The sequence below is a fragment of the Budorcas taxicolor genome, chromosome 1, assembly GCF_023091745.1.
Source record: "Budorcas taxicolor isolate Tak-1 chromosome 1, Takin1.1, whole genome shotgun sequence".
NCBI classification, from domain to species: Eukaryota; Metazoa; Chordata; class Mammalia; order Artiodactyla; family Bovidae; genus Budorcas; species Budorcas taxicolor.
The window spans coordinates 141188001-141211832 of record NC_068910.1 but is presented as its reverse complement, the minus strand read 5'-3'; the positions used below and the strand labels follow the sequence as shown (position 1 = coordinate 141211832).

The 23832-nt window shown below is 38.9% G+C and overlaps 1 protein-coding gene across 1 annotated transcript in view; it reads left to right on the top strand.

Moving 5' to 3' along the window:
- The first annotated feature begins 292 nt into the window (after positions 1-292).
- The window catches only part of IL1RAP (interleukin 1 receptor accessory protein), a 97294-nt gene continuing 73754 nt past the window's right edge, over positions 293-23832 (top strand). Inside the window, exon 1 of the mRNA XM_052646552.1 lies at positions 293-356. Coding sequence (XP_052502512.1) covers positions 293-356 — 64 coding nt within the window. The remainder of the gene's footprint in view (positions 357-23832) is intronic.

Here is a 23832-nt window from a genome sequence, read left to right as displayed (position 1 = left end):
TTTTATGTTATTTACACTTGTCTCAGTTTTCTTACCTGTAATATGGAGATATAAAAAAAGCCTATCTGCCTGGTTGGTTCTGACAATATTAACATTGTAAAATTGTTATAATTTTGATTGTGTTATTTTTTATAAATATTAAAAATGTATTATAAATATAATATTTTTGTGTTAATATTGTAGAAGTCTTAAAATAGTTTCTAGTCAATAGTCAGCCTACATATGCACTAGTATTATTTAAGCACTTGAGGGTAATAAGTACTCTCCTTGCCTTTGTATTTGTATTGACAGGATGGGACTTCTGTGGTGTGTAATGAGTCTGTACTTCTATGGGATCCTGCAAAGCGATGCCTCAGGTAAGTGAACGTCTTTTAACAATCTGTTAAGATGCAGATAAGACATAGAGTAATGTCGTATGTCTGAAAATGGGTTAAGAGACCATAATGTTGCTTATTTTCATTGACTTCTGTGGTAATATAAATCTTACATTTGACAGAATCATATAGTTTTTGATGGTGGCAAGAACTACTGAAATCTTTAGTCTTTATGGGACAAAGTACACTGGGGGGACTGGTTTGGTGTGTTTGATTATAGAAATTTATCTTCACCTTCACATCTAAGGCAACTAGAATCATATTTCTTCCCCTTACCTCAGGTCCTATGGGAAAAGAAATGACAGTGATAGTGCATGACTTCTGTTTTCCAAACTTGAGCCAGTGGTGGAGAAAGCCTTGGTGGTAACAGCCCATTGATACCTTATAAAAACAAATAAATAAAGATAGAGTTTTGCTCTGATGACTCCTGCAATGGAGGAGACCCAAGAGACACAGGTTCAGTCCTTCACTTGGGAAGATCCCCTGGAGAAGGAAATGACAATCCATTTCAGTATTCTTGCCTGAAAAGTCCCATGGACAGAGGAGACTGGAGGCCTACAGTCCAAAGGGTCACAGAGAGTTGGACATGGCTGAGCAACTATGCACACAGAGAGCACACATAGGAAAGAAAGAACCTATCATTAGGCTCATTCTTTCTTTAGATGTTACTTCATGAGCATAAGAAGTTGCAGCCAAAATATTTATTGAGTTTAAATAACCAAACTCAGCTATCATGGACATGGATTGTATGACATCAGAGTTACAGGGGACTTGAAAGTCTGTCTTTGTGGGTCTCATCTCATCTGTAGAAGTACTGCTCAGAACTATTTGATGGTACCTCTAACTAGTGATCATCTCATTTTGGCCCATTGTGTCTTTGGACTGATCACATTATTAGAAAATTTTATTACTACATATAACTGAAATTTGTCTTTAGTCACATCCATACATTTCTTTGGTTCAACTGCTTGATTTAAATGGAAAATAGCTCATCCCATGAGTCTCTAGTTTTAATTCAAGGAACTGAGTTATCTTCATTTAAAGAAAAACATTCCCATGTATAATTTCCCTGATGATCATGGATCATACTTTGAATATCATTGCTTTACTTCTTCTTCTATGTGAGAGGCCAACAGAGATGTTTAACAGGGGTCACCAAACCATGGCCATGTTCTCCCGTATATACCTTCAACTTTTCTTCATGTGGCATGGATTTGAGCCTTCCTACTATCCTGATTATTTTTCCTGTGTGTGTTTTGGCTTTGCTATACCACTTAAGGCATTTTATTGGAAACCAAAAATAGTACTAAAAGAGGGGTATAACTTGGACAGAGGACAGCTCAAAGCCAAGAGAAGGAGAGAGAACTTCTAACCTTGTTGGCCCTTAGGGGCTTTACAGAGGAGAGGATATATTAAAAGCAGGACTGATATTCAACTGGGATTCACTAGTATAGGGCTCTACTGCCTGTTGAAACCAGCATCTACCGTGCTTAACTGAGTGTCCCATTTGGCTGGCCAGTTCCGTGATGTCCTGATTTTAAATATGTTGAGTATAACCTCAATAGCAGTTTCTTCTTTGATTTAGTTCTGTCCTTGAATGGTATCTTCTTACAGAGGCCTTCCGTAACCATCTTAACTAAAATAGGCTGCCAGTCACTCCAGTCCTCTATCCTTCTTTAGTTTTCTTCATAACACTCATTATTTTTTGTCACTGTATCAATCATTCTCATCCTTTTCTCCTCCTCCTTTTTCATGTTCTTTTTCCTTTCCAATCTCTGTTTTCCTCTCCTTTCTTTCTTTCTCTCTTTCCCTTCCACAGTTCAGTTCAGTTCAGTTGCTCAGTCATGTCCGACTTTTTGCAACCCCATGAATCACAGCACGCCAGGCCTCCCAGTCCATCACCAAATTCCGGAGTTCACTCAGATTCATGTTCACCGAGTCAGTGATGCCATCCAGCCATCTCATCCTCTGTCGTGCCCTTCTCCACCTGCCCCCAATCCCTTGCAGCATCAAAGTCTTTTCCAATGAGTCAACCCTTTGCATGAGGTGGCCAAAGTACTGGAGTTTCAGCTTTAACATCATTCCTTCCAAAGAAATCCCAGGGTTGATCTCCTTCAGAATGGACTGGTTGGATCTCCTTGCAGTCCAAGGGACTCTCAAGAGTCTTCTCCAACACCACAGCTCAAAAGCATCAATTCTTCGGCACTCAGCCTTCTTCACAGTCCAACTCTCATATCCATACATGACCACTGGAAAAACCATAGCCTTGACTAGACGGACCTTTGTTGGCAAAGTAATGTCTCTGCTTTTCAATATGTTACCTAGGTTGGTCATAACTTTTCTTCCAAGGAGTAAGTGTCTTTTAATTTCATGGCTGCAGGCATCATCTGCAGTGATTTTGGAGCCCCAAAAAATAAAGTCTGACACTGTTTCCACTGTTTCCCCATCTATTACCCATGAAGTGATGGGACCGGATGCCATGATCTTTGTTTTCTGAGTGTTGAGCTTTAAGCCAACTTTTTCACTCTCCACTTTCACTTTCATCAAGAGGCTTTTGAGTTCCTCTTCACTTTCTGCCATAAAGATGGTGTCATCTGCCTATCTGAGGTTATTGATATTTCTCCCGGCAATCTTGATTCCAGCTGTGCTTCATCCAGCCCAGCGTTTCTTGTGATGTACTCTGCACAAAAGTTAAATAATCAGGGTGACAATATACAGCCTTGACGTACTCCTATTTGGAATCAGTCCATTGTTCCACGTCCAGTTCTAACTGTTGCTTCCTGACCTGCATACAGATTTCTCAAGAGGCAGGTCAGGTGGTCTGGTATTCCCATCTGTTCCAGAATTTTCCACAGTTTATTGTGATCCACACAGTCAAAGGCTTTGGCATAGTTAATAAAGCAGAAATAGATGTTTTTCTGGAGTTCTCTTGCTTTTTCAGTGATCCAGCAGATGTTGGCAATTTGATCTCTGGTTCCTCTGCCTTTTCTAAAACCAGCTTGAACTTCAGCGAGTTCACGGTTGACATATTGCTGAAGCCTGGCTTGGAGAATTTTGAGCATTACTTTACTAGCATGAGAGATGAGTGCAATTGTGCGGTAGTTTTAGCATTCTTTGGCATTGCCTTTCTTTGGAATTGGAATGAAAACTGACCTTTTCCAGTCCTGTGGCCACGGCTGAGTTTTCCAAATGTGCTGGCATATTGAGTGCAACACTTTCACAGCATCATCTTTCAGGATTTGAAATAGCTCAACTGGAATCCCATCACCTCCACTAGCTTTGTTCGTAGTGATGCTTTCTAAGGCTCACTTGACTTCATATTCCAGGATGTCTGGCTCTAGGTGAGTGATCACACCATTGTGATTATCTGGGTCGTGAAGATTTTTTTGTACAATTCTTCCATGTATTCTTGCCACCTCTTCTTAATATCTACTGCTTCTGTTAGGTCCATACCATTTCTGTCCTTTATCGAGCCCTCTTTGCATGAAATATTCCCTTGGTATCTCTAATTTTCTTGAAGAGATCTCTAGTCTTTCCCATTCTGTTGTCTTCCTCTGTTTCTTTGCATTGGTCGCTGAGGAAGGCTTTTTTATCTCTTCTTGCTATTCTTTGGAACTCTGCGTTCAGATGCTTATATCTTTCCTTTCCTCCTTTGCTTTTCACTTCTCTTCTTTTCCCAGCTATTTGTAAGGCCTCCTCAGACAGCCATTTTGCTTTTTTGCATTTCATTTCCATAGAGATGTTCTTGATCCCTGTCTCCTTTAATGTCACAAACCTCTGTCCATAGTTCATCAGGTACTCTATCTATCAGATCTAGTCCCTTAAATCTATTTCTCACTTACACTATATAATCATAAGGGATTTAATTTAGGTCATACCTGAATGGTCTAGAGGTTTTCCCTACTTTCTTCAATTTAAGTCTGAATTTGGCAATAAGGAGTTCATGATCTGAGCCACAGTCAGCTCCTGGTCTTATTTTTGTTGACTGTATAGAGATTCTCCATCTTTGGCTGCCAAGAATATAATCAATCTGATTTCGGTGTTGACCATCTGTTGATGTCCATGTGTAGAGTCTTCTCTTGTGTTGTTGGAAGAGGGTGTTTGCTGTGACCAGTGCATTGATAAGTATAGGTAGGAATATATATATAAAATGAATGAAAAACTGTCCCTTCACATTTTTATTTTTTTGCCCAAGTTGGTCAACTATATAATTGGTCAGTTATAAAGTTTATAATAGAACTTGTTTGTATTCATACTAGCAATTCATCAATGTAGTTTTATGTCCTCACCTTGAAGGGAAATGGAAAAATGACCTTGTTAACCTTGTTAGAGATCAGTGAATTCTCAGGAGGTAGTGGCTCATTAGGGCTGGTGCCTCCCCACTGGTCCTGGCAGTGTTGCTTTTCTGAATGACCTTTACTGTAATCCATCCAAGGAGCCCCCTCCACCACCCCCTCAGATGTTGTTGGAGAGTGAGCTTTTTACCCAGGAACTGACTCATAATTCTGCCAGGGAAGCTGATTTCTTGAATAAAATACGTTCTCATACCAGCCCCATTGAGTCACCATGGGAGCAGGAAACATGTTGTAATGCCCTCGGCCCATCTGGCCCATATTCATTTGCCTTCCTTATGAAAAGGTATATTGTGTCTGTGTCTGTGATGCACTTCCTAGTTGGAAGGAGAGGAACAAAAAGTAAGTGTTATTGACAAAAATAAAAGGGGAACTGGCTCTGAGCTATGAGAGGGAAAAAGGGATCCGATGAACCAACCTCTCGTGCATCATGCCTTTTACAACAGAGTAGAAGACAGTAGGCTGGTTAGGCTTTCAAAGGCCCTTCCTGTGCTTCAGGTACCCATGTTAATGGAACCACAGGATTGATGTGAACAAAGAGAAATATCTTGAAAACCCTAAAGCTCTGTACATGCTTGTGATATTTGTTTTATCTTGTTCCTCTGGACTCCTTCATGTGGGCCCTTCTCTAAAGGAAAGTCCCAAATTTTAAAAAGAAATCACAATGACACAACAGTTTTATTTCTATGTGGAGCATTTCAAATACAGTCAACTGGACTTTAAGGCACACAATTCTGACTAGAAAGCATAGTCTTTTTATAGCAGTACTGTGATTTCCATCTTCACTGGGGAGTGTGGGATCAATTCTGATTAGAAAGCATAGTCTTTCTATAGCAGTACTGTGATTTCCATCTTCACTGGGGAGTGTGGAATCAACATTTCATTTCTGATAGTAATAAAAGCAAATAATCAAAAATCAGTATTTACTCTTTTAAGGAATTAGAGCTTGAATGATTTTAGTAGTGATAATATAATTATAATGTTACAGTTATAGAGGTGATAATAAAGCTCCCTTTGCTGAAATAAAGTTTGATTTGAATTTTACATATTCTTTGTCATTTAGTTCTCACACCCAAAACACAGCAGTCAAGGTATTTTAACTCCCTTTTAGGGGTCAGAAAATTAGAATCAGAGTGGCTGAGAGCTATCCGAAGTCATAAAGCTAGTACTTAACAAAACTGTGACAGCAGCTATTTCCTCAGTTCCTAAGATAGATATTATTTTTACTAAATACATTCCCCTTGGACTCTACTAGCATATAAATAATTTTAAAAAATATATTAAGATCCCAGGGATCATGAGTTTTGCTAATTGTTAAAGGACCACCCTGTAATAGATTGTTATGTTTTTTAATTAATACATGAGAATTATTTTTACTCCCTCTTCCCCCTCATTTGAGATGTTTTCTACCCACAAGGAAGAAAATCACTGTAATGTAAGCTCAAGACTTAATATTCCCATTTTTGCTTATCATACAATTAAATATTTCCAATATTATATGCAAAGAAGCTCTCCTTTGCAAGATTCTAAAAGCAAACTGATTTGTCACACACTTCTCTTTTGGTGTGTTTCTTTGGCAGCATGTTAGAAAGTTGAACTGTTAAAGCCACCTTTAGAGTAGAAATAAATATTCAGAAATAAATATTCAGAAATAAATATTCCAAGTTGGGGAGGTAGTTAGAATGGTACCATGTATAATCTGATGAATTTGAAAAATGCTGCCATCTCAAAATTATTTGCTGCAGACCATATGAAAAATGATAGCAATGAATTTTCTTCCCCAAATGCACACGCACGCGTGCGCGCACACACACACACACTCACATCTTTGAATACAGCTTTTTATTTCAGAGTCAACAAACTGTTGACTGTGTGCCAGGTGCAGGGCTAGATTTTTCACACATTATCATTAGTTTCATAGAAAACACTGTGATGGGGGTGGGGTGTAGAAATTCTTACAACCCTCTTATAAATTAGGAAATATAGAGCCGGGGTAGGGGACGAGTAGGGAGGAAAAGGTGAGAGGGGAGTGTGGGGTTGGCCTCAGTTAGCAGTACTTCTGATAGGGTTTCAAAGGCCATCTTTCCTCCAAAAGCCAAGCTCTTTCTTTTATACCACATTGCCTAACCTTAGGGCTTTCTTATGCTAACAGAGGTAAGATTCCCTGATGTTTTTATCATTATTTTTAAGAAATTTGCCGAGAGTGGAAATAATAGTGTGACTTATTGGAAATGAATTACACTATGTAGCATTGTGGCTTAGCAGGAATCAAGATATTGATTCAAGATCTGACTGTTTAACTTAATGAGCTGTTTAATGACATTAAGGTCATTTAATCATGCTGTTTCTCTGTGTCCTTACATATAAACCAAAGCAACAAACCGATTAGCAACAACAAACCTAACCATTCAGCCAACTAAACCAACTGACAATAGCAAAATCTCAACCAGTTCTTCATTATTGCTTTTTTATTAAAGAACATTGTGGGTCTTAACAATAAACCATGGACATATCCAAGATACACCATTCCTATTATTTAATTATTTCTAATGACAAATGTTTATCTTACAGTGATTTCACTTTATGCTAAATAGCATGTGTTTGACCATTTAATATTGTTAGAATCCAGGGTAAATAATGATAAGTTCTTATTGTAAGAATCTTACAGTCAAGTCTGAGAGAAAGAAGAGAAAACAAATACCAAACAAAGTTGCATGAGAGAGCAGAGAAAGTTATTAATCCTGTAGGGCAGTATTGAAGATTTCTTAATCAAAGAACAACTGCTCTTTTCTAGGAGAAAATACATCTCTTATTTGGGAACAGAATAGTTCAGTTTGGCTGAAGGGATAGTGTGAAGGTGTTTAGAAGCCAAGCTGGAAAGGTAGGTTGGGAACAGATTGTGGAGGACAGGAATCCCTGCAGGTGAAGGAAATATTTCTGTTTAATGCATTTTAGATACACTTGGGCAGTTCTTTGTTGTTGTTTTTCTTCTACAAGGATCTATTGTATTTTAGTGCCAAGCAATGGTTCCTTCAGTTTGGGGCAAATATTCAATTTGTTGCCAGCTCCCATGGTCTCATATTATTTGAATAGCTTTTTGAAAAACTCCTTACTTGGGTGTACTTGTGACATTCAGTCCTATCTCTGTTGCTCATGGCTGGTCATCCTGAACACATTTTGTTTCTATGCAATTTAGTCCAAACATTTAGAGAATGTGAGAAGAATACAGTTTCATTTTATTCTTAGACCTAAAGGTCATTGGAATTATAACATTCACCCTGATGTCCTTTAAATGTTTCTTCTTGGGAGCAGCTATCTTCACTCTTCTTTTCTTTTCTTTTCTCTTTTTTTTTAATGCTTTGAAAGACTGATGTTTATGTTTAGTTACTTGTACTTCCCAAGGGTGGGTATTGAAAAGATATTAGGGTACTACAATTTATTGGTGTGATGCTGACTTTGCAGTTATAAATTCTCTAGAAAGGCTTCTTGTAATGCAGTGATAATTCTATGTTTAGAAAAATGACCTGATTTTTCCTTCACATGTATGAATTAAAAGAGGACACTATTTTTGTAGGGAATACGTGAGTATACATAGTTCTCAGTGACAATGTCTGGCTTATAAGACTTTCTTGCCCTTTGAATCACCTTTGTTTCTGCAGGCCCATCCCACCCCTCACCCCTTAACATTTGTTTCTGCCATATTTAGATGAGCTTTAGAGAACCAAATCACCATCTGATTACCACCGACTCACTACTGGGCCAATCATAACCCATTTTATTTCACTATTTTTAAAACAGCTTTTGTATAGATGTAATAGATGAATTTCTTTAGAAAATAAAATATACTTCTATCCTCAATTAAAAAAAAAAAACAAAGTTTGCTTTATTCTAAAATCCACTGGGTGTTGCAATTGTTCATTTATTTTTGAGGGACAGGGAGAAAATGGGTAAATTTTATAGATAATATGAGAACCTTGGTCATAATTTCAAGTACCTGCCATACAAACCTATAAAAGCAATATACAGAATTGCCTTCTTTTGTCTTTCTCTGTTTTAGAGGCAGTGGGAACAATGAAAATACAAGATGGTTGAGAAAATGAGAGAAAAGAGACAAAACAATCACACACTTGATAATCTAAACTTGGCTGAGTTCTGTTATTTTCATGAATTTCTTTTCTCCTTCTGCCATCAGAATCAAAACTCCTGGCATAACTTTACATTATTAGGAAATAAATACCCTTTCCTACAGTGTTTGTAAGGTCTGTAATAATAGTTTAAGGCTCCTTGACATCATTGTTTTTTTTTGTTAATTTCCAAGATACTTTCATATTTTTTGAAGTACTCCTTAAGCTAGGCAGGAGCATGCATTTAAAAAAATTATTGGAGTATGGTTGATTTACAGTGTTGTGTTAGCAAAGTGAGTCAGTTATACATACACATATATCTGCTCTTTCTTAGACTCTTCTCCCATATAGATCATTACTGTGCATTTTGATATATACGCCACTTTTCTGATGTTTGCATTTTTCCCGTAACTTATATAACAGAACATTGCTGTCCCTTTAAAGTTTGGGCTTTCCATACCAGGGAGAGGGATGAACTGGAGAGTATTTGCCAACGATGCTTCCTTCAAGGAACTTACGTAGACGCTCAAAAGATAAGAAATAGAGAGGCCATCCATCAGTCACTGGTAGCTTTTTCTATATAAATATAGCTCTTTGTTAATATAATATTGTGGGTTTTATTTGATTATTAGTTGAAATGTAGATCTCTATTAGTGTTAAGGCAAACACAGATATACAAATTATTGTTCTCAAGCAGTTCTCAACCATTGTTGACCATTATTTAGTCTAGTTTTGTTTACCCTTTTTCACTTTTGGAAGACACCTCTAATCATTCATTGTGGACTACTTTGCTGTTCAAACATTTTATACTTAATAAATTAAATGGATGCATCAGAGTTAATTCTGTCCTTCGCTAGATCTTTGGGACGTCAGATGGCCCCAGAACTCTTAATGAACTAATTTTTGCTTTTCACTTAGAAAGCCTTAATTTTATCCTCATATTTTCTAATTTGCTTTGGACTTTTTGATCTATCTAGTCTCCTGGGGAAAACTGAATTTCTCTTATACAGGACTTTTTGACATCCATGGCTTGCTTCTAAATGTCTTTTCAGCGGTTTTTTATTGTTCACTCAAGGTAAAGGAAAACAAAGAGGAGTGGGGGTGAGGAGAGAAGAGGAAAGAAAAAGGAGAGACAAAGAAAGAGAAGATATAGTAATACAGACAGAGACACATAGAGAGAGATACAAAGACAAAGAGCTACAGAGTCTTTCTGTAGAGGAACATTGCTGCATTTGATGCAATCCCAGTTATATACTTTTTCAGGTCATTAAAAAAAACACACACTTTTTTGAAAGATACCACACTTAAATACTCTCCCTTTCTAACTGAACTTTACATTGAACGGTGTCATTTCAGAATAGCTCAGCTTCTGTTGTTTATCTCTACGTTCTCTTTCCTTTCTTCTTAGTATATTAAAATGATGAGATGAAATAGAAGCCTGAAATATTATAGGAGTTTCCTTGTATCTAGTGTTCTTCTAGCCAAGAGTGCCATCAGCATCTTTAAGATACTTGTATTGTGAAGGCAGAATACGGCAGAGATGGTGGAGGCAGGGAACTGTGCATTGCTGGCATGGTAATGAAGGAAGAGGAGATGGCAGGCAAGAGTGTTCCCTATGCGCTCTGCATACCTAAGGTCTAGGGCAGAAACAGTCTGTTTGCAATTGACACTGAGCTGTAAAAGTCTTTTCTATTAGCAGTGTATTGCTTGAGGCTCAGTAGAAACCCAGCTTGTATTTAGGTCTAAGAGAAAGGTATTGCTTTGTTTGGAGGATGGTTGAAATACTGGAAATTGTGAATAAAGCAGTTAGTAAATGGAAGTGTTGGAGGAGTCCCTCCCATGGCATGCACTATTCTTAGTGAGATGCTAAGGGGGATTTCAGGAAGAAAGTGAAGGCAGGGTCTTTGTTTCTGGTTACTTATTAAAGCAAGCTCTTAGCTATTTCACCTTTATTACTCTAAATATCCTATTATTAAAAATGTTCTTCCTCTCATCTACAATGCAATGATAATTTATGACTGCAAAAATAGCCATGAAGCATTATGTAATACTGAATTTTTTAATCACTAAAGGAAGATCTTGTTAAACTAAGCATGGTTTTAAATATCTTTTATTCTAATTCTCTGTAAATTGGTAATAACTATATAGTGGAGTGTGTGTGTTTAATAAAAAAGAAGGAAGGTGAGGGAGATAACCTTAATTGAATTAGGGAGTTGTGTACATGTATGTATTAACACAAAATAGTACATAAATTTCTAAATAACCTCATAAGATAGAGATAAATGTTTTCATCTATCTTTACCAGTGAGGAACTCCAGATTCAGAAAAGTGAATTTAAAAAGCTCAATTAACTGAAAAGCCCTATTATGAGGGCTTCCCAGGTGGCTCAGTGGTGAAGAATCCACCTGCCAATGCAGGAGACTTGAGTTCAATCCCTGGGTTGGGGAGATCCCCTGGAGAAGGAAATGGCAACCCACTCCAGTATTCTTGCTTGGAAATCCCAGGGACAGAGGAGCCTGGCAGACTACAGTCCATGGGGTCGCAGAGTCGGACACAACTTAGCAACTAAACAACATAACTATTACTCAGTGGTAAAACTTGTTTACACGACTGACTTTAAAATGCATGCTGTTTGCTCAGTACCATGCTACCACTTAATTCTTTATGATTAAAACTCTTCATTTTCTACATATGCCAACCAAAACTGTCTGTCAATAATTGATACAGAGCACACACATTTAAAAGGAAACATTCAGCCAATTAAAAAAACAGAGAACATACGATGTGATTTTTTCATGGTGCAAATACTATGTCAAAATTGATTTGTTGCTTCCTGAAGCATATACAGTGCACTACAATTGCATATATTCAGATAACGTATTTTTCCAAGGTCATAAAAAACTTCCTAAAGGAAAGCAGCTCTAAAGATCGCAGATGCATGCCGGAACAGTGGTTCAGTGCGGATGTAGTGGGTTTGAGGGGAATGGGAAACTGTTAATTGTAGTATTCAAGGTTCAGTTCAGTTGTTCAGTCACTCAGTCATGTCCGACTCTTTGTGACCCCATGAACCACAGCACGCCAGGCCTCTCTGTCCATCACGAGCTCCTGGAGTCCACCCAAAGTCATGTTCATTCAGTCGTGATGCCATTCAACCTCATCCTCTGTCATCCCCTTCTCCTTCTGCCCTCAATCTTTCCCAGCATCAGGGTTTTTTCAGATGAGTCAGCTCTGTGCATCAGGTGGCCAAAGTACTGAAATTTCAGCTTCAACTTCAGTCCTTCCAATGAATACCCAGGACTGATCTCCTTTAGGATGGACTGATTGGATCTCCTTGCAGTCCAAGGGACTCTCAAGAGTTTTCTCCAACACCACAGTTCAAAAGCATCAGTTCTTCAGTGCTCAGCTTTCTTTATAGTCCAACTCTCACATCCATACATGACCACTGGAAAAACCATAGCCTTGACTAGATGGACCTTTGTTGGCAAAGTAATGTCTCAGCTTTTTAATATGCTGTCTAGGTTGGTCATAACTTTACTTCCAAGGAGTGAGCATCTTTTATTTCATGGCTGCAGTCACCATCTGCAGTGATTTTGGAGATATAAAGTCTCTCACTGTTTCCACTGTTTCCCCATCTATTTGCCATGAAGTGATGGGACCAGATGCCGTGATCTTAGTTTTCGGAATGTTGAGCTTTAAGCCAACTTTTTCATTCTCTTCTTTCATTTTCATCAAGAGGCTCTTTAGTTCTTCTTCACTTTCTGCCATAAGGGTGGTGTCATCTGCATATTTAAGGTTATTGATATTTTTCCTGGAAATCTTGATTCCAGCTTGTGCTTCCTCAGCCCAGCTTTTCTCATGATGTACTCTGCATATAAGTTAAATAAGCAGGGTGACAGTATACAGCCTTGATGTACTGCTTTTCCTATTTGGAACCAGTCTGTTGTTCCATGTCCAGTTCTAACTGTTGCTTCCTGACCTGCATACAGGTTTCTCAGGAAGCAGGTCAGGTGGTCTGATATATCCATCTCTTTCAGAATATTCCACAGTTTATTGTGATCCACACAAAGGCTTTGGCATAGTCAATAAAGCAGAAATTGATGTTTTTCTGGAACTCTCTTGCTTTTTTGATGATCCAGCAGATGTTGGCAATTTGATCTCTGGTTCCTCTGCCTTTCTAAGACCAGCTTGAACATCTGGAAGTTCACGGTTCATGTATTGCTGCAACAGAATGATCTCTGTTCATTTCCAAGGCAAGTGATTCAGTATCAAGGTATTCAAGGTTATGTTGGCATTATTCATTTGGCTTCCCATGTGGCTAACTCAGAAATATTAATTGGAACTCGTTGTCTTTTCCTCCTGGCCCAAGTACAGCAGGCTCTTTGCCTCCTCTTAAGTGTTTAGGGACTTGGTAAATGATGTTTTCATGTGGCTCAGACATTTTTTAGATATATACCACCACAAACCAGCTCAGTTGTGTCTGACTCTTTGCAGCTCCCATATATAGCTCACCAGGCTCTTATGTCGATGAGATTTCCCAGGCAAGAATATTGGAGTGGCTTGCCATTCCCTATTCCAGATCATCTTCCTGACCCAGATATTGAATCTGAATCTCTTGTATCTCCTGAATTGGCAAGCGGATTCTTTACTGACTATGCCACCTGGGAAACATTTTAATGTATAGTCTTAGAAAATAGTTTTTGGTCTAATAATGCCAGTTTTTTTCCTGCTAGCTTTTAGTGGTATTTGGGTATGAATTTTGAAATTTGGTGGTAGATTAACTCTGAGTTCCATTTTATTCCTGGTGGGCCTGGAATATTTTATCTTTTTTCATTATAGAAACTGTTACTTTGTATGTATGTGAGTGAGTGAGTGTGTGTGTGTGTGTGTATTGAAGGACAGAGGGAGGAGCAAATGCACCCACTCAAGAAGCATCTTGAGGCTGAAATATAAGGCAGGTAGCTCATTATAGTCAATGGATCAGTTTCTTATAGGTAACTTACAGGGTGGGATCTGGATTGGGTGGACAAGTATTCTGAAGCATTTGTAGCTGCTCTCTGCACCACCAAGGGGCCATGGGGACAATTTTATAGTTAACCGAGGGTAGGAATGTAGGCCCTTGGAAGCAGGACATGCATCTCTAAGTCAAAATTCATGAATGAGTAACCAGTCTTGTGGGTGCTGGAATATGTCATCCAAAGCTTTCATCATTTTGTGGGGACTACGGCTGTCTGGGGAGGCCTTACAAATAGCTGTGAAAAGAAGAGAGGCGAAAAACAAAGGAGAAAAGGAAAGATATAAGCATCTGAATGCAGAGTTCCAAAGAATAGTATGAAGAGATAAGAAAGCCTTCTTCAGCAATCAATGCAAAGAAATAGAGGAAAACAACAGAATGGGAAAGACTAGAGATCTCTTCAAGAAAATTAGAGATACCAAGGGAACAATTTCATGCGAAGATGGGCTTGATAAAGGACAGAAATGTTATGGACCTAACAGACGCAGAAGATATTAAGAAGAGGTGGCAAGAATACACGGAAGAATTATACCAAAAAGATCTTCACGACCCAGATAATCATGATGACGTGATCACTAATCTAGAGCCAGACATCCTGGAATGTGAAGTCAAGTGGGACTTAGAAATTATCACTACGAACAAAGCTAGTGGAGGTGATGGAATTCCAGTTGAGCTGTTTCAAATCCTGAAAGATGATGCTGTGAAAGTGCTGCACTCAATATGCCAGCAAATTTGGAAAACTCAGCGGTGGCCACAGGACTGGAAAAGATCAGTTTTCATTCCAATTCCAAAGAAAGGCAATGCCAAAGAATGCTCAAACTACCACACAATTGCACTCATCTCACATACTTCCCTGGTGGCTCAGACGGTAAAGAGTCTGTCTACAATGTGGGAGACACGGGTTCGATCCCTGGGTTGGGAAGATACCCTGGAGAAGGAAATGGCAATCCACTCCAGGACTATTGCCTGGAAAATCCCATGGACAGAGGAACCTGGTAGGCTACAGCCCATGGGGTCGCAAAGAGTTGGACACGACTCAGCGATTTCACTTTTTTTTCACATGCTAGTAAAGTAATGCTCAAAACTCTCCAAGCCAGGCTTCAGCAATACATGAACCATGAACTCCCTGAAGTTCAAGCTGGTTTTAGAAAAGGCAGAGGAACCAGAGATCAAATTGCCAACATCCGCTGGATCATGGAAAAAGCAAGAGAGTTCCATAAAAACATCTATTTCTGCTTTATTGACTGCCAAAGCCTTTGACTGGGTGGATCACAATAAACTGTGGAACATTCTTCAAGAGATGGGAATACCAGACCACCTAACCTTCCTCTTGAGAAATCTGTATGCAGGTCAGGAAGCAACAGTTAGAACTGGACATGGAACAACAGACTGGCTCCAAATAGGGAAAGGAGTACGTCAAGGCTGTATATTGTCACCCTGCTTTTTTAACTAATATGCAGAGTACATCGTGAGAAACACTGGGCTGGAAGAAGCACAAGCTGAAATCAAGATTGCCAGGAGAAATATCAATAACCTCAGATATGCAGATGACACCACCCTTATGGCAGAAAGTGAAGAGGATCTAAAAAGCCTCTTGATGAAAGTGAAAGAGGAGAGTGACAAAGTTGGCTTAAAGCTCAACATTCACAAAACGAAGATCATGGCATCCGGTCCAATCACTTCATGGCAAATAGATGGGCAAACAGTAGAAACCATATCAGACTTTACTTTTTTGGGCTCCCAAATCACTGCAGATGGTGACTGCAGCCATGAAATTAGAAGATGCTTAGTCCTTGGAAGAAAAGTTATGGCCAACCTAGATAGTATATTCGAAAGCAGAGACATTGCTTTTCCGACTAAGGTCCATCTAGTGGTTTTTCCTGTGGTCATGTATGGATGTGAAAGTTGGACTGTGAAGAAAGCTGAGTGCCGATGAATTGATGCTTTTGAACTGTGGTGTTGGAGAAAACTCTTGAGAGTCCCTTGGACTGCACGGAGATCCAACCAGTCCATTCTGAAGGAGATCAACCCTGGGATTTCTTTGGAAGGAATGATGCTGAAGCTGAAGCTCCTGTACTTTGGCCACCTCATGCAAAGAGTTGACTCATTGGAGAAGACTCTGATGCTGGGAGGGATTGGGGGCAGGAGGAGAAGGGGACAACCGAGGATGAGATGGCTGTATTGAATCACGGACTCGATGGCCATTAATCTGAGTGAACTCCGGGAGTTGGTGATGGACAGGGAGGCCTGGCGTGGTGCGATTCATGGGGTCACAAACAGTCGGACACGACTGAGCGACTGAACTGAACTGAACTGAACAGAGCATAGAGGCCACCGGAACCTAGTAATTATTAAGCAGTATCTATTAACTACAAAGCCCTTGATGACAAAGAAGTGACACACTGTCCAGTACAGTCCTGGGTAGGGTTGGTGAAGGACAGGAGCAGCTGTCAGGGCCAGGATGGTGCCAGTTATACTAACAGTCACAGGTGTTCAGTCACCCAGTCATGTCCGACTCTGTGACCCCATGGACTGGAGCCCACCAGGCCCCTCTGTCCATGTCATTTCCCAGGCAAGAATACTGAAGTGGGTTGTCATTTCCTTCTCCAAGGGACCTTCCTGACCCAGGGATCAAACACACGTCTCCTGCATTGCAGAGAGATTCTTTACTGGCTGAGCCACCATTTTAAAGCATGTTATACTTTTAATCACAGAAGGATAAGTATTTCCCTCCTGTTTTGAAAAAGTACCTCTGTGATGTTATAAAAACAAGTCAAAGGTCTCTATTATACCCACATCTAGGAGAACTGGTCCTTCATGACTAGATGTGGAACCCACCTCAGCAGACGTTTCCTGGGCACCTGTTAATGTTCCCTTTCCCACAGGGCATGTAAAAAAAAATTAGGACACTCACATCCATTCATAGTAGAGCAGTATATGCTGGGCACTCCGCCTCTGGATTCGTTGGTAAACTAAGCACAGATGATACCTGCCCTCATGAAGCTTAATTCTTGCGAAAGGTGTAGGACAGAAGAAAATAAGTAAATAAATACATTTTTTAAAGTTCTGCGAAGATAATTTATAGGACATTATACTGATGAACAGTAATAGGACCATACTCTCATTGTCAGATGGTTGGGAAGATCTATTTGAGAAGATAGCCAGGAGAAGGCAGTGGATGTCATGTGTGAAGGCCTGAGCCACAAGGATCATGATGCCAGTGTTGCTGGAACTTCAACGACTGGGGGGAACTTTCAAATACACGATTCAGTATTATTAACTGTAGTCCTCCTGCTTTGCATTATATCCCCATGACTCATTTTGTAACTGTAAGTTTGTAACCTGTTTCACCCACCTTTCGATCTCTCACCTCTGGCCACTACCAATCTGTTCTCTGCATGTATGGACTCAGGTTTTTGTTTATTTCATTGTATCTGTTTAGATTCCACATATGAGATAATATGGTGATTGATGTATATCACTTAACATAATGTCTCAAGGTCCATCCGTGTTGTCACAAATGGCAAGAGTTCCTTTTTTTAACTGAATAATACTGTAGTAATAGTACATCTTCTTTATCTATTTATCCACTGAAATTTGCTAAGTGAGTAAATCTTAAAATTCTTCATCCCAAGGGGGAAAAAAAAGTAGCTATGTATGGTGATGAATGTTAACTAGACTTACTGTGGTGAACATTTCACCATATATGCAAATATCAAATCATTATGCTGTATGCCTGAAACTAACATAATGTTATATTATACCTCAATAAAAATATTTTTAAATGCACACAAAATAGATACAAAAGAAAAGAACTCTGGAGGAAGAGACCTGAGATGAGGAGGAAGAGATGGTCAGGGTCCAGGGACTAGTAGGGATGTTGTTGCAATCGTCTTCACTATCACAAAAGGTTATTGGAAGGACTTGTGCAGATCCCTGACATTATCTGTTTATTGAATGTTCATGCTAACCAGCACATCAGAAATAGATTGGAGAAGATTTCAGTTTTTCTCAGTATGGTGGACCACGTCCGCTAAACAACCCTTTTCCTGTAAAGCAGCTAGAAATTCTGCATTTAAAAATAAATGTCTTTTAAAATGAATTGCTGAGTTGGTAAGAAATTCTCCAAGGACAAAATTGAAGTGAAAACAGAAATCCAGAAAAGCAAGGAAGCCAGCCCTGCAGCTGGCGGATGCCCAAGGTAGCATCCAGAGTCAGTGGAAAAGATATATTTAAATGCTAGGACATTTGGATAATTCCTATAAAAATAAAGTTAAATTTTTTACCTCATTCCTTACTTCCAAACAAATCTCAGTTGAAATAAATATTTAAATGTTAAAAAATAAATTAAGCCCGAAAAGTACTAGAAGAAAATATATGCAAATGTTTTCACAAGGTTGAAATAAAAGCCTTTCTAGATATATCAATCATCAAGGATGAGGCCATTAAAGAAAATTTGATATGTTTGATTACATAAAGATTGACAACATTGGTGGAGCATCACAATATTATAAGTTAAAGGACAAATGAGAATTTGGGAAAATATAGGTATATGGCAGTGGTTAGTGCCATCACAACACAAGGAGCTCTTGTGCACAAAAGAAATCCATTCAATATAAAATATATTCTTCAAAAAATATGAAAAGATTTTTAACCAGAAGTTCAGGCAGTTCAAAAAGAGAAAGAAGTTCATCCTAAAAAGAAGCTCAGATTCATGAGTAAGATAGATACAAATTAAACCAACAATGAGATGTCACTTTCCACCCATTAGATTATCAAGAATTAAGGGGAACAGTCCTGTCCAGTGCTGGACAGGACATGGTGATCTCATGCCCAGGTGTGGTGTTCTGGTACCCTGTGTGTAGGAGTATACCTGGAATAGGTTCTGTGGAGGATACCTTGACTGTTTGTTTCAAAGACACAAAAGTGCCTCCCTTTGACCTTTTAATGAGCTTTGCACACATATATCCTGAGGAAGTAATCAGAGAAATGCATAAAGACATATTCACAATTTTGTTTTTCACACTTCTGTTCAAATAGGTAATGCTGAAAAAAGCAATGTAATCATCCATTGATAGAGGATTCAAAAAAAAAAAGGAGAATACTGTTGAGTCTTTAAAATTAATTTTATGTTTGTTGACTGTAGCCTCCCAGGCTCTCTGTCCACGGGATTTTCCAGGCAAAAATACTGGAGTGGATTGCCATTTCCTTCTCCAGGGGATCTTTACCACCCAGGGATCGAACCTTGGTCTCTTGCATTGCAGGTGGATTCTTTACCAACTGAGCCACTGAGAAGTGATAAAGAAATGAGTTTATGATGGGTATTTCTGTTTAAAAACAGGTTCAGTTCAGTTCAGTTCAGTTGCTCAGTCGTCTCCGACTGTGCGACCCCATGAATCGCAGCATGCCAGGCCTCCCTGTCCATGACCAACTCCCGGAGTTCACTCAGACTCACGTCCATCGAGTCAGTGATGCCATTCAGCCATCTCATCCTCTGTCGTCCCCATCTCCTCCTGCCCCCCATCCCTCCCAGCATCAGAGTCTTTTCCAGTGAGTCAACTCTTTGCATGAGGTGGCCAAAGTACTGGAGTTTCAGCTTTACCATCATTCCCTCCAAAGAACACCCAGGGCTGATCTCCTTTAGAATGGACTGGTTGGATCTCCTTGCAGTCCAAGGGACTCTCAAGAGTCTTCTCCAACACCACAGTTCAAAAGCATCAATTTTTCGGTGCTCAGCTTTCTTCACAGTCTAATTCTCACATCCATACATGACCACTGGAGAAACAGGTATCACACAGCATAAAGTTTTCAAAATCTGAAACCTTTAAAACAGTGGCAGTTGTTTGCTGACGTTTAGATTGCAGGGCTTTTGAGAGTTATTTATTCAATCTTCAGGAATTATGTGAGTCAGCTATTAAACCATTGGTAGTTTGAAACTGGCTATGGTGAGAGTATTTACCCAAGGGGAAAATAAAAATTGCTACAAATCAGCCCCCATCCTAACCCCATCACTGGTTTACCATACACCACTGTGTGCCTGTGTGTATAAGCACATTTGTGCACAGATACAGAAAACTTCTGGTAGAATGAACCCAAATCTTAATAGTGATTATTGTATGGAAGGAAAAATATGTTTGACTTTTTTTCTACCCTTTTAAAATAATTTTGTATTATAATCTGAGTATATTATAATCTACTTATATTTATAGTTATAAATAAGGAGTAAAAATTTTTGGAAATAATGAAGTCAACATCTGCTTACACTATATGATGTTGTTCACCCACTATAATAATTAGTTGATATAATGATGTTAATAGCATGAACTGTATCTGGCACATTCTACAAGCCCAATAGTGTATATGTTTATTGTTAGAGAAATGAAGGAATGCTGACAGATAAAGTAAGAAATTTTAAAATATTTGTATTATTTGATCATCAGAAAAGCAATAAATTATATTATTATCCTTATTTTGCAGATAAGGAAACAGAAACTAAGAGAGACTAGGCAACTTAACCATAGTCATAAAACAGTAAACAAATGAACCAGGGAAACAGAACACAAACCCTTGTGTTTTACTCCCAACCAATTATTCTTTTTCCTGGTATATCCAGGGAATTCTAACCCTTTCACTACTGAGGACATTGTTTATTTCATATTTTCTTTCTGAAGACTCCATGTGTTGAAAGCAGTAGCAACTCGTTATGTTAGCAGCCATCACCAAATCTAAGAACATATTCATCCCTTGAAATAGAAATTCTTTTCATTAGCTGCCAGTTCACATCCCTTCTTCCCCTTTCCATCATTCCTAAACCACCATTAGTCTACTTCCTTTTGCCATAGATTTATCTGATCTGGACATTTCCTATAAATGGAATCATATGACGTTTTTCGTGACTGGCTTAGAATAATGTTTTCACTTAATGTTTTCAGGGTACATCCATGTTACAGCATGTTATGAGTATTTTGCTAACTTCTATTGGTGAATAGCCCCCTTGGTGAACCTCCCCTCCATCATCGATGGGCATTTGATTGTTTTCATTTATTCTCTATTATGAATAATTCTATGTGAACATTTATGTCCAAGTTTTGTATGTACATGTTTTTCCATTTCTCTTGGGTGTATACATAGAAGTGGAATTGCTGGATCATATGGGAACTCTGCAATGCAGGAGACCCAGGTTCAATTCCTGGGTTGGAAAGATCCCCGGGGGAAGGAAATGGCAACCCGCCCCAGTATTCTTGCCTGGGAGATCCCATGGACAAAGAAGCCTGGAGAACTGCAGTTCATGAGGTTGCAAAGAGTTGGGCATAAGTGAGTGACTTTCACTTTCACTCATTGGAACTCTATGTGTAAAGTTTTGAAAAAGACTTCCAAACTACTTTTGGAAGTCACTGTTCTATTGTAAATGTCTTTTGAAGTATACAGTAGCAGATAAATTTCACGTTGTGTATGATAGATACCATAGCACTTTCTAGAATGGTTCCTTTAAGTAAAACACGTCAAAAAAGAAGAGATCACAGTGAATTCAGAGGTCTTTCCAAGACACACCCCCCCTAATCTGTGATCTAGGAGAGGAACATTTGAGCATTTTATTTTTTATTAGTGTAGTAAACTTAAATCTTAGTGCTATGGGGGTTCGGAAAAAGTCCTGAATAACTCACTGTATGTAATGCAGAGAAAAAGTATCCTGGACTCAAGTCACATCTTGTCTCCATGTGACTCTCTGTCTTTATAAAATGAAGATGATCATATTGGCCCTACCTACCTTGCAGAGTTGTTCTGGAGATTCAGTGAGTTAATACACTTCAAAGTTTTCCTGTAATTAGCAAAAGCAAGTATGTAAGCAGATACTCACTTGAATAAACTTGAAAACTGACACCATGCACTTGGCATATGGGTAAATACTACTGATTTTCCTTCATATATTATGAGAGTAGGACTGAGATTTTTGCACTTGAAGGTGGCTGTTTACCCATAAGAATCCACATTTTCATATGCAGGTAAACTCTTGTCAAGAAAGAATTTCGTTTGCTCCAGATATTTGTTTATTTACAAATTTTCTAAAAATTAAAATGCCTGTAGTTGCCTACTCTTCAAAACCAGTTGCTTGAAAACAAGCCTATGGTCCTATGATTCTCGGCCATTTACTTTGGCTTTGATGACTGTAAACTATTTGTAATTTGTATTATTTTTCAGTTGTATTTCTCAATATAGTGGCAAAAGCAAGTATATCCATTCATTAAGCAGTATTTTATTAAGACAATTTAATGAACCTGGCATTTGCTAAGCTTTAGGATACAGTGGTGAACAAATTTTCCAGTAGTCATGTATGGATGTGAGAGTTTGACTATATAGAAAGCTGAGAGCTGAAGAACTGATGCTTTTGAACTGTGGTGTTGGAGAAGACTCTTGAGAGTCCCTTGGACTGCAGGGAGATCCAATCAGTCCATCCTGAAGGAGATCAGTCCTGGGTGTTCATTGGAAGGACTGATGTTGAAGCTGAAACTCCAATAATTTGGCCACCTGATCTGCAGAGCTGAATCATTTGAACAGACCCTGATGCTGGGAAAGATTGAGGGCAGGAGGAGAAGGGGACAACAGAGGATGAAGTTGAATGGCATCACCGACTCAATGAACATGAGTTTGGGTGGACTCCAGGAGTTCGTGATGGACAGGGAGGCCTGGCGTGCTGTGGTTCATGGGGTCACAAAGAGTCGGACATGACTGAGTGACTGAACAACTGAGCTGAACTGGTGAACAAATAGGTCCTGTTTTTATCTCATTGCTATCTTACAGTCTCCTGTGTTTTATGTGTAAGTGTCTTGGGGTTTCTCTTATGCACCATGACCCATGTATGACATGTTACTGTGTTTGCTTTAAAAATGAAGAATAAAGAAAGAGATTGAATTTAAACTCTAAAATGTATAAATGACAAAAAGGGCAAAAAATGTAAAAGATTTGATACTATGGTTCAGCTCTGTTGCTACTTTCCTGGGTGACCGTAGGCAAATTCCTTAACTTTTCTAAATCTGTGTTTCATCATCTGTAAAACTGTTGGGTTGCTTCTGATTCCAGCTCTCTGGGATCCCATAATTGGAACTGTGAGGTTGAGGTCCAAGAGCCTCTGAACTGAGTTGCCTTTCTTACTCTGCACTTCTCTTCAGCCTATCTCAGTTCTTTTATGCAGCTCTGTCCACTTCTCTTCGTCTTAACTATCATTCCAGTCCAAGGCACACTATTTCATTCTTGGCCTTTTCTACAGTAGCTTTGTCACTGACTGTTGCTCCTCCATTCTGACTCCCTGCAGTCCGTTCTTCACATGACAACCAGCACTATCTTTTTAAAATGGCAAATTAAATCCTGTATCTCCTCTAGTGAAAATCTCCTCTGTATCTCCTCTCCTCTGATGAAAATCCTGGAAGTATTTCCTATTATTATTAATATAAACTTTCAGTTCCTTACATATTGCCCCTGTGTGTTCTCGTGTCTACCTGTTACCTATATCTTGTTGTATTTGACTGTCTTGATCCTGGCAATGAAGCTTCCTGAGATTCTTTCAGATGTGTTTCCTTTCTTCTTAAGGCTTGACACACTCTCTTCTAAACTTCACCCCTCACCTCTTCGTTTTACACCAGTCAGCTCAAAAGGCAGGTAGGTCTTCAGCACACAGCCTTCCCTCTCCTCCAAACATTCAGGCTCAGTTAAGATCCCTGTCATATACTTTTTCATATTACCCTGCATTTTTTTCATGGTATCCATTCATACAGCAACTAAATTATTAATTGTATAATTACTTGTTTAAGTATCTAGTGATTTAGTTATTTAATATCTATCACCTTTTCTCAAAGGAAATCTCCATGGGGACAGACACAGTTTTGTTTACCATTGTATCTTTAGTGCCTCGCAGTAGACTTTGCAGTTATTGGGTGCTCAGTAAATACTCAGTGAATGAATGAACAGATGTAGGA